The following is a 13,015-nucleotide window of genomic DNA, read 5'->3' as shown; positions in this document are numbered from 1 at the left end:
CAGAAAGGGGCTAAAAGAAACCTTTTAGTAAAGGTACAAGGAAGGTCTTTTGTAATACTGGCCACTGACACACCTAAACAGATGTTGTTCTGTGAGAAGAGTTACTGAACCAGGGTAGGAATTTCATGAGAACGTGTGAGAGTGGATGATCATTCTCACACTTCAAGATGGGTCCAATCCGGCAGGTAAAGAAGATAGGAGTATAAATACTCCAGGGAAGACCAGTTGAGATTAGTTCTGCGAAATCAGTCTAAGTGAGATGTTATGATGTCAATCTGTGAAAGGTTCTGAGAGTCAGTATTCTGCCAGGACAGTGAGGAAGCGAATTTCTAGTGTAAATTAAGTTCAACATGATTAGGGTGACATTTACAAGTAATTCCAGTCCATGAAAACAAGAAATGATTTGATGAGTTACTGTTAGATTATAAGTGGAAGAGATAATGTACTAAATTTCATTCATAAATTATGTTTTATTTATTTTAATTGTTGAGTTTTATTTGTAAACAGCAAAGGTATTTGCAGTTAAAGAACTTTATACTTGTCTAATCTATTGTAATACTGTTGTTAAAACAAGACTAGTGGTTAAAAGTGTTAAGACTAACGGTCATGTTAATGGCTTTTGTCAATCGGACTGAATTCTGGTTTTCATTATTTATCCTGAAGATTACTTAAATTCTGTTTTGTATGTAATCACTGTTTATTATTATTATTGAGATTTATTATTTTTTTTGTGGTTGTGATTACTATTTTTATTATTTGTTTTATTATTGAATGTTTAATATTATTATTATTATTGACATTTATTATTATTGTGGTTATGATTACTATTTTTATTATCTGTTTTATTATTGTCGTTTACTATTATTATTACCACCACTATCATTATTATTATCCTTAAGTCCACCAACAGGTTATGCCATCATGTATTTTGACTATTATTTACTTAAACATGCTACATCCTACCCAATGAATAATACTGGACTATAAATACAAATTTTAGGAATCATGTCTTTATAATCATTCACTTCATGTCCAAAGATCTAGTGCTGTTTACTTTGTGTTTATTACCAATAACTCAATATTATCCGTATGTAGTAATGTAATATAAACATTTGCACTATTTTATTATTTGTCCTATCTATTTTTGCTGTTATCTTTCACACTTAAATACATAAGTTATTTTTATCAACTGAAGTTTCAGAGTATCAAGAGTAATTTTTACAACCGTGACAAGTCCAACCACATCAAATATTTAAAACACAGTTTTATTCTATCACCAACAAACAATTATCAACGTGTCTTATTTGTTAAAAAGCAATTTTCAAATCAATGAAAGTATCAAAAATGGGAGAATCTATGATGATAAGAAAGACAGATTTATCTTATTTTGAAGCTCTTAAAGGCTGGTTTCTTAGTTAATTTAAAAAAAAAAAATTTTTAAGGAAAAGTGAATTTTCTTTACAACTGGATAAATCATCTGTACCAGAAAATGAAGTCTTCTTTTGGCGTATGTTTGGTTTATGAAGAAAAATAAAAAAAAAGATTCTAATTTGCTAGACTTTTGGTGACATACTAAAGAATCAATATGTCTTGTGGAAGTGTTTTAAAGAAAAAGTAATTCCTCCTGCAAAAAATAGAGTCAGTAGCAATTGATGGATTAATCATTGTGGATTAATAGCTAACTTAAAAAAGTCAGTAGAAAATGTATCACTACTACACAATGATCACAGCGAGAATGTATCACTGTGTGGATAATACAAAGGTGTCATTTAGTAGCAAAAATGTAAATGATCGCTTACACTGCTCATTGCAATTTACTGCAACAACATCTAACAAAATCAGAAACAATTGACAGTTACATATTATTTTAAAAAATTATACAAAAAAAAATAAAAAAAATCATATATTTGTCAATTCATACTAAAGTTTACTGGTTTTCGAAGGGTGTCTAAACTGTTTTTGTAGTCTCTATGGTTCATTGTTTTAGGCTGAAATTTTAAAATGACAGTACCTACATAGATTTAATGCAAAATCTAATGAAATTAATTTGTCGCTACAAGGAAACATATTTAATTTTATTAAAACAAATATAATTAAATTTAGAATATATTATAAAAACTAATTTTTTGTTTATGCATAAAGTATATTATCTTAATATTATTTGCCTAATTATGCTGACATAATTATACAAAATAATAATTTTTCATTACCAGGTTTTTTCTATTTTTTGGTAAAATCTAAATCAAATTCTAAAATGAGCAAAAAAAAAACAAAAAACAATGAATTAATCATTGCTGTTTTAATGGATAAACTGTCATTCAAATTCAATCACTAATCTGTCTTTCAATCTATGACATTAATTGAACATCATTTTAACTTGGTGATCTTACTAGTAATATAATTTTACTTACTGGTAGTGTTAACATTTTAAATAAAAACCATGAAAATATTTTAGTATAATAAAGTAAAGCAGGTTAAGAAGCTGTAGTTCTTTTGTTTCATGTTTTCTTATAATTGCATAGTAGACTTGATTCATCGACAGATTTATCTCTCTGTGATTACAGTGGAACCCACTGTAGCAGGGTGATAGCATCTTAGCATTTTATTTGGAAGTTTTCTGGTTTGATTCATACTATAAAATGTTAGTTTTTTTTACTTGCTATAAAATGTTGACCACCATATTCCCACACATAAAAGTCACAGAGGAGGTGGCTAATGCCACCTCCTCTGTGATGAATGATGAATGGTGAATGATATGTTAACCTAATGATGAATGGTGAATGATTCATCTAAAAAACACCATTTCAGTTCCTTGATAATAAAAAATTTATTACGCCCAATGAAATTTCATTAATTTGGGTTCAACTATATACCTAAAGTTGAAATATTTTGCATCTTACAATTAAAAATGATCAACCAAAAAAAGAAGTTATACTAAGTTAGCACAAGAATGAGTTATTTTATACAGAAAAAATTTTAGTATCAAATATAGCAGGTTTAGAAAGGAGAAAAAGAAATACTCTGTGCGGAGTTTAGTGTTTTTAGACAGCAAATTTAAATAGTAGAAAACTCTGAATGAAAAAAAACAGAGGGTTTTGAAATTAATATTTCAGAAGAAAATAAATATTTAGGCTGTGATCAGATCAAAATTAAGTCTAAAATAAATTAAGAAGAGAATAGTAGTAGAATCTTAAAGAAAATTTTAAAAAAGAGCAGAGTTAGTGTCCAATATCTTAAGTCATCCTGTACTGATAAATAATATAGTCAGGAAGGAAGAATAAAGAGTAAGCAGGATACCTTTATGTTTGCAGTAAGGGAAGACAGAAACATAAAACAGATAACGAAGGATGTGTAACTACTTTGAAATTACAAAACAAGAGTAAAACTTAAAAATAATAGGTAATGTACTGAACCAATTACAAAATCAAACAAATTTATTACTCATATCTAATTAGTGAAGAAATCCAAAGCCAAAAGGATAGATTTTAGCAGATAGCTGATGAAAAATAAGTGTTAGGCCACAGATCTGGTCAAAAAGTGTGTAAAAAAATATGAGCAATCAAATAATCAAATGCAGATCTCCCCGTGGCAGAATGGTAGCCTCTTGGTCTTTCATCCAGGGTCCCAATCTTGAATTCCAGTCGAGTATGGTACTATAAAAATTCCATTTCCGTATTCCCATGTACAAGATTTAAAAGGTTCTGAGATGGATTAATTCTGCACGCAAAAAATAAATAAATGAGATAGATATTTGATTAATTAAAAGTTAACTGAAATCTTTTTTTTTCAGAACATCTGCAGTTAATTTAAAGCTGAAATTTATGACCTTTTAATACACCTACTCATCACCTGGCCAGCCAACTGTACTAGTCTCATGATAAAAAATACAAGTACAGTTTTATTTTTCCAATTTTGGTGTTCCTCAGAATCATCATAAAACACAAGATCATGGACGAAGAAACACTAAGCACATCCAAAATATGTTTTATTTAGATCATTCTGAGACAAAAAGAAAAGTTAATAGCAATGAAAAAGTGCTAAATTCAATAACCTGATACAGAAAAAATAAACACATCTTCTATTTACTGTGTACAAATAACAGTGAGCAGTAAAGAACAAGAAAAATATTAATATATAAATAAAACCCTTTTTTTATAAAACAATATCAATGAATGTATTTTTATTTATTATATTAAATCAAAAATAATGAATTTTAATCTTGAAAAGTCAAAATTATATATACACCTTTAAAAATTTTCCTTTTTTTCTTTTAATATTTGCTTGTAACCACATTTTTAAAGGTTAGTTTATTTTACAAATTTAACATATTATACATTACCACATCTGCCATTATGGAGTACTAAATATGTAGTTTCAAGACACCTTGTCTTAACTTACTCTATGTGCAGGTCATTATAGCTGACAATATTTTGATTGTAAGGTAAAGTATAAAAAAATCAAAATATTTTGAAACTATATTTTAATTTGTCAGCTTTTGTATTTTATATTTTATTAAGTACACAGTAAAAAACCAGGAAAAACAATTTATACAAAAACCTTTTTTTTTTTTTACAAAAAATATTAATGGAAAATTTTTATTTATATCACAAAATTGACAAATTTGTATTTCATAAATGTTATTATTTAACAGGAAAGCATTTAAAAAGTTCTGCATTTAATAAATTTATTTAAAATTAAAGAAGAAAAGAGACCACTGAATACTGTGTGTGTGTATATATATATATATATATATATATGTGTATGTATATATATATATATGTATGTGTGTGTGTGTGTGTGTGTGTGTGTGTATGTGTGCATGCAGCATATGAACCTGTGTGAGCACACACACATTCATGTGCTTAAACATATATGCACATTACAAACTAGTTTTTCTGCTTCCGCCATTTTAGATTCAAATATTTCATCTTTCCTAAGCTTCCTTATATCTGCGCCAATAAAAACATCCTCCTATAACTTTGTTTCTGATAAACTTGAAAACTGACAACAAAGATACTTGAAACATTCTCCATCTTTTTTAATGCTTTCCCAAATAAATTGCTTCATTAACCCTAGTTTAATATGTAATGAACTACAAAATGTAGTTATATGTAATCAACTGAAATGAAGCAAAACTTTGCTTGGCTCTACTAAATTTTCTCTTTCAATATTTTTCATACCAACTTTTAAGGTTTGTCTTGATAGTCATCCTTTTTTATTGTAATGTTGCTTTCTTTCTTTCTTTTTCTGTTTAGCAAATGGAACCACCATAAGGTATTTCTTCAGAGGATGAATGAGGATGATGTGTATGAATGAATGTAAATGAAGTGTAGTCTTGTACGGTCTCAGGTCCACCATTCCTGAGATGTGTAGTTAATTGAAACCCAAACATACTATACACTTTTTTGAAATGCCAATTGTTTTTCTATGAAATTTTATTGTTGTAGGGTCATTGTTATTGTTCTAACAATTTTAAAAATATGCAGCATACATAAATGTTAATGAATACAGTAAAAAAATGTGTATTTAAGAAAACAGCATTGTTCAATAAAAATATTTACACAGGTAAGTTAAATGTTCACATAGATACTGAAATGTAATTTTTTTATGTCTTACATTAGATCACTTTTTTAATGATTCAATAATGTATTTGAGCTGTGATTTTAACTAAATGGAGTAAACTAATAACACTGTCAGTTTAACAAAATACACTGTATAATATTAATTGTTACTGAATCAACATATAGTTGATACAACATACAGTTTTAATTGTTATTGTTTGTAGTTAATTGGTACTGTAATTGTTATTTATAGATTTTAATAATCCACAGTTTTAATACAATTCAAGATGACTAAAATAATACAGTACATTTAGCTGTGCAGTAAGCTTTAGAATTAAATGATAAATTTTGTATTTTTGGCATTAGGTTGGTTGGTCTGTGAGTTTGCTGAATGTTGCACAGTAAAAAACCGAGGCGTCAGTTGTTGAGTTGTGGTTGAACATGCTTAGTTTTATGTTGTTATGTTTAGTGGAATCAATAGTTGCAAGAAATGTTATGATTCTTTCAATAGAGGAATGCATTTTATTTGTTGAACGGGTCTTTCGTGAAGGCGACAAGTACACTGATTTAGTGAAGGAAAGTGTTCTGATGATTTTCCAAATATAAGGTCTGTTCAAAAAATAACTGAACTTTTTTAATTATGCACCAACAGAGAGATATTTAGTGATGTGTGGTTGGCAGCATTGTGTTCTTCATAACTTCATCACATGTTCTTGAATTGTTGATATCTTGTTCAAATAGTTTTTGTGTTATTGTTGTATGAGTATAACATGTTTAAGTGTCAGTAGCAATTTTTGTAATGTGCGATTTTTTGACAATTGAACTTTTTCTCAATGACATAGCCGCAAACCAGCTTTTGTCTCTTATTACGAACATTTACATGAATGTTTCACATCATCAGCTTGTTCAAGGAGTTGCCAGCAATGGCCCAATCTATGTTCTTTCTGCTGTTCGATCATCAAACGAGGAACAAACTTTTCTGCAACTTGATGCATGTTCAATTTTTCAGTCAAAATGTCATGACATGATCTAATGAAGATGCTAGCCCTTTCTGCAAGTTCTCTGACAGTCAGTCAATCAGCGATTTGCATGCACCAGATCATTGATTTTCTAAACGTGTATGTCATCAGTTGAAGTTGAAGGCCTTCTTGGTCAAGGGTCATCTTCAATTGACTGATGACCACTTTTAAGTCACGAAAACCATTTGCAGCATTGCATACAACCCAGAGCATTATCTCCATAAGCTTGTTTCAAAACTTGATAAGTTTCTGTGAAAGTTTTCCCCAGTTTCACGCAAAATTTTATGTTGTATCATTGCTCCCGAAAAATGCACATTATCAAAATCACTACTAACACTTAAACATGTTGCACTCAAATAACAATAACACAAAAACTAAATAAGATATCAACAATCCAAGAACATGTGGTTACAGATGAGGATATTGGGAACACAATGCTGCCTGTCGCACATCACTAAATATCTCCATTGGCAGGTAATTAAAAAGGTTTGGTTATTTTTTAACACACCTCATACTCCTGTTCCTCATCACAAATGCAGTATGAACCCTTATAGAAAAAGTTTTTCGAGCAACAAGCTCTGTTAAAGATGCTGATCAAAATTGAAAACCACCTAAACTAAACAAACAGAAGCTACTTGAAATTTCGGTTGCTATGGCTGAAAGTCCATCAAATTTATTGTGTAATTTAACATAGCAGCAAGATATCAGACTTGCTACCGCGAAAAAGCTAAGAACTGAAACTTTTCCGCTACAAGGTAATTGTGTTAAAAAACTGAAACCTAAACATCATACCAAAAAACTAAATTATTTTAGTTTAAATGTTTTATTGACAAAAATTCTGTATGTATCCTAGACATTATATTTTTTACAGTTGAGCAAGGTTTCATCTGTTTTCAACAACTAACACATGAATTACACGAAGCAAAAATTAGAGTCTGGGTCAAAGGGAGTAGAATGTGCATTGTGGGTTCAATCTTTTTTTGAAAATAGTTAATAGTGATTGTTATTGTGCTGTTTTAACAAACTTCATTAGTCAGTTAACAGAAGTGGAAATCAATCACTGTTGGTTCCAACAAGATGACACCACAATGCACACAGCTAACAGGTCACTGACTTTCTTATAAAATATTTTTAATAAACAAATCATTTTGAGGGATTTGTGGCCTACACGATCACTCAATCTGAGCCCCCCATCATTTTATGGAGGGCAGTGAAGGGCATTATCACAACAGACCAAACACAATTGGTGAACTAAAAATCGCAATAATGGCATATGTACGAGACATTCTTGTGTATCAGCTAGTTAAGGTTTTTGATAACAGATTGGAACCTGTGCAGTGTTATACTAATGTTGGAGGAGGTAATTTTTAACATCTTTTATAAACTATTCCAATTAATGTAATATCCGTTTCTATAAATAATGAAATAAAAATACAAAGTAATAATTAAGAAAGTTTTGTTATTACAATTCCATAATTCATTCCAGTGCACAGATACTTTCCGAACACACACTGAACTAACTTAACAATTAATCACACAACATAATCAACATGTACGCAATGTACTATACTCAATTTCAGAATTATTGTACAAAAAACTAAAACCTTATACTTTATACCTGTGACTAAGAAATATAATCTTTAGTATATTGCTGAAAACTCTGGCTGCAATTATTATACTAAATTTATACTTGTAATTTAAAGATTGTGTCACTAAATATAGGATAAAAATGGAGTTCACCTTTGCAAAAATGCAGTAAATTAATTACATACAATTCAAACAAATTTAATTGACCTACAATAGAGAACAGATTCATAAATTACCTTGTAAGACGACTGTAACATCCTTGTGAAGAGAGTGAGATGCTTCTAAAGCTTTTGTCAGACAAGCTGATACTGCATGTAACCATCCTGAATTTTCAACTGATGATAGAAAATTATTATCCTGTGTCCAGAACTGCTTTTCACTTTCTGTAAAAACAGTTGTTTAGTTACTTCTGGAAAAAAAAGCCCTTTATCAAAGAAAAAACATGAAAACTTTGTACAATATATTCTTTAAGTTAGTTTCTTGCTAAATGAGCACCATTTCTAATAAAATGTATAAAATATCAATTTTTTATTATTAACATGAATTATTGTAATAAAATGAAAATGATTATGATAGTAACAGAACACTCATTAAATTCTCTATCCTTTTTCCTGAACATCAGAAATATGAGGGATGTTCAACAACACTGATACACAAAAAAAGATTTTTTTAATATGTTTCTTAGTGTGATACCATTTATTGAATTGTTTTTTTTTATGTACATTACAGATCTGTATACACAATTTTTTTATCACCCTTAGTTTTAAATAATTTATGCTTTAAAAAAAATTAAGGAAAAATGTAGTTAAAATTTGTAAAATTTATTATTATGCATGGTCATACCTGTGTTAGAATGATTTCGTTGATACCTTTCTTTTATAAATATCCTCAGGCACATCCCAAATTAATATCAAACAGTAACTGGCTAGCATGTTAGTATTCAATTTCCCTTTCTGGCAGCTATCCATCACCAAAATGTCTTGGTGAAACTTTCACCGTGTTCGTCACTTTTCTAAGGTTTTCAAGGTTGTCTGGGAAAAATCCAGATATAAGTAGTGGAAATGTATTTTTAAAGATATATTACATCCTACAGCTCTGTATGAAGTAAGAAATTGATTAACAATATCATGGTAATTATCAAATTTTTGTAGAGAAAATCTTTGCAAACGTCTGTAAATGAAGCCGTTTTTATATAAAGCCGTCTTTAAATAAGCTGTAATTGTCGGATTTTTGTTTGCCAAGAAAGTTTTTGTAAACGTCTAAATGAAGCCCAAGCTGCACTTTCTATATTATTTAACATAGAGTTAAATACATCATCTTTGACCAACTGTCTTATTTGAGGACCAACAAATATTCCTTCACTTATATTCGGAAATTTCTGCCTGATGTACAAAAATCCAGGACTATCCTTCTTCATTGCTTTTACAAAATTTTTCATTAGTCCTAGCTTGATATGGAAAGGGGTAAAAATATTTTTTTGGGTTCAATTAAGGGCTCATGAATAATATTGGATTTAAGTTGTCTCATTTCTTCCACTCTTTGGATAATGTTTATCCCTGGCTCAGCTGTCCCATTCGGAAAGAAAACACATGTACTTAGTAACTGCATGCCTAAAAAAATAGCTATAACTTTCAAATCGCCACATATGTTCCAGCTATATTTTTTTAATTTATTTTTTCAAGAACATCTTATATCACATCGTATGTCTCTTTCAAATTAATACCATAAACGACTGATATCGAAGGATAATTATTACCGTTGGTAGTAGAACCACTTTTAAACTATACTTGGATGAATCTATGAAAAGGCACCAGTCTTCAGGTTTATGAACTTGTCCTAAATAAAACATAAGCTCATCAATATTTGTGCAATAAACCAAACTATTTTCATCAATAACATACTGAGAAAGTTCTTTTTGACGGCTTTGAAAGCCCAAAATTTTTGAATTTTTTTCAAGTAAATTCTAACCTTGTAGTCTTGATCCTAACAGTTCAGCTTGATTTTTTGATAAATTAAAATTACTAACCAAGTCATTTAATTCACTATGTGTAAGCCACATCACAAGGTGATGTGTGGCTTACTGGAAGATAATTCAAAATCAAAATCATTGTTGTTTTCTTCAGTACTGCCTGATTCTTCATCACTACTTTTGAAACATACATTCACAGGTGGTTCAGGAACTGGAATAATTTCACTGTGAGGTACAAGCCTGATTGCAGATTGCAATGAAGAATATTTTACAGTATGTTTAGATTTTTTAGAAATTCCAGAAACACTTGTTAAACAAACGTAACAATCGGTTACATGATCCTTTAGTTCATTCCAAACCGTAGGTACACCAAATGGCAAAGCATTCCATGTACCTTTCAACCATCTTCTTACATATACAGAACAATTAGTGCATGCTATGTGAGGAACCCACATCTTATCCTGATCACCAATTTTACATTGAAAGTACAAACTATATGCCTTTTTAATTAAAGGTGTAATGTTTTTTCTATTTGATTTTACGGTAAACTCATCACATATATGACAAAAGACATCCACATCATTTACAGAATTTAAAGGCATTATGACACTGTACTGTTAACAAACTTAAGACAGCAATAAGACTGAACAAAATTAATTCATTCTAAATCCAGTGCTTAATACTAATAACACAGCTGTTTTCAGCTACATGATTTGAACTGCACATACATGATTAATCTTGTTCATGAAGGCTTACCTTCAGTATTAGTTATGTCATAATATGTGACTATGATATGATTTATTTCTTTGTCTAGTATTGTTTATTTATAGCTTACAAATTATGTTAACAAAATTAAACAATAAAAATGAGCTAACAAAATACAATATAGGAGCTCAAAATGCTAACTATACGTTGAAAAATGAGAAGAATCCTTTAATTAAAATTAAAAAAAATTTCAAAAATGGTAGGTGATAGAAAGGTTTTGAGTTCATATTCGTTTTCATAAAACGAATTAAAAAACAAATTAAAATCATGTATTACATGTTAAGAAACAAAAATTATGTTTATTATTAATTAAGAAGACAAAATTAAGAAGACAAACTGATGTAGAGAAAAAACAGTTCAGATTCATTATCAATGAAAATTTTTGAGGATCAAGTTGGCAACCTTGGGAACACATTTAATCAGTTGATTAATCATAATTAATCTAAACATAACCTCTTTTGTTGATTTCAGAATGTCAGCTCTGCTTGAATCGTGTATGCCAGAAGAGCAATGTTCAATAATATGATTTTTGCTATCGGTGTGAAACAGGCGAAAATTTTATCAAGAATTTTGAAACAGTAAGGTGAAAAAGTGTTTTAACTTCAGTAACATGTATAAATGGCTGGAATAGTTTAATTCAGGTAGAACAAGTGTGACTGATCTCCACTGCTCTGGAAGACCAGTTGAAGTTTCGACTACCAAAAACTTTAGACTGCAAAATCACATAAATCTTATTTGCAAAGACAGGCTAGTCAAAATTTCCCAAATTGCTAGTTTGTGTAATATTAGTGTTGGAATTACGCATTCAATCATTCATTACATGCTGAATTATTGCAAAATGTGTTCGAGATGGGTACCAAGACAGTTGACTCAAGCCCATAAAGACACCCGGGTTTTCATTTGTTCTGAGCTCAAAGAACAGTTTGAAATGGAAAGTAGATCGATTGACTTTCTAGACTGTATAATAACCTGCGATGAAACGTTGATACACCATTTCAAGCCCGAATCCAAATAGCAAAGTTGTGAGTGGAAACAGCCAGATTTGCCCACCAAACAAAATTCAAAGCACACATCAGCCAGTAAAGTGATTTTGATAGTCTTCTGGGACTCACAAGGCCCAATTTTTAGTGACTATTTATAAGAACAACGTACTGAGAATAGTGAGTACTATTCTAACATGCTCCAACAGAAAGTAAGACCTGCGATAAGGCAAAAAGGTCAGGGTGCTCTCTCAAAAGGTGTGAATCTCTTGCACCACAGCGCGCACCCTCACATCTCTCAGAGGGCAAGAGAAATACTAAAGAAGTTGGGTTGAGAAGTGTTTCAACATCCTCCTTATAGTCTAGACCTCGCCCCGTCCAATTTTCATTTGTTCAGCCTGCTCAAAGACTTTTTACATGACAAGAAGTTTGACAATGAAGTGGTCAAAGAAGCAGTACACAAATGGTTAACAACAAGCTAAAGACTTCTACGCTGTGGGAATCAGATAGCTCACAAAGTGGTGGAACAAGTGTCTAAATGTTCATAGAGACTATGTTGAAAAGTAGTGTGAGTTGCATTGTCAGTGAATATATCATTTTTTCTATACATCAATTTGTCTCATTAATTACTGAACATTCCTTGTACTTTGTTTCGAATTGTCATAATTTTCAAAATTTAAAAATATAATTTTTCTAAAATTGGAATAAAACTTATGAAAACAAAAAATACAAAAGCTAATCATGAAAAAAAAAATATAAGATATATATGGGCTCAAAATATTTTTAACTACTACATAAATGTCTAAGGTATCAGGTATCACCCGATATTATTTTAAATCTACTGCCTGTATTATTTTTAATCTACTTATTTATTCTTTCTTGATGTCTAATAATTAAAGGGGGTCTGGATTTCAGAACTTTTTGAAATTTCCAAACCAAATTCATGTTGTTTTTATTTCAGGCAACAAAAAGTTCAATAACTTTATTATTTTCATGTAATTTATTCTATATACTGTATACTCTATATTGTTATTTGTCCTATCCCCAATTATCTCTATCACATTTTTCATTAAATGTTCTAAAATCCACACTTCTCTTAAGAACAATAACAAGAAAATTTCACAATTACAGCCT

At 29.9% G+C, this 13,015-nt stretch overlaps 1 protein-coding gene across 3 annotated transcripts in view; it reads right to left on the bottom strand.

The window, feature by feature from the left end:
• Positions 1-13,015, bottom strand: part of LOC142327514 (myotubularin-related protein 10-A) — a 123,591-nt gene that overhangs the window by 30,719 nt on the left and 79,857 nt on the right. For all 3 annotated transcript variants that reach the window (XM_075370644.1, XM_075370647.1, XM_075370656.1), the window contains one exon: positions 8,404-8,550. In XM_075370644.1, coding sequence (XP_075226759.1) covers positions 8,404-8,550 — 147 coding nt within the window. The remainder of the gene's footprint in view (positions 1-8,403; positions 8,551-13,015) is intronic.

Source organism: Lycorma delicatula, chromosome 1, assembly GCF_047948215.1.
Source record: "Lycorma delicatula isolate Av1 chromosome 1, ASM4794821v1, whole genome shotgun sequence".
NCBI lineage: Eukaryota > Metazoa > Arthropoda > Insecta > Hemiptera > Fulgoridae > Lycorma > Lycorma delicatula.
Note: the sequence above shows the minus strand (reverse complement) of the source record. Positions and strands in the feature narration are given on the sequence as shown.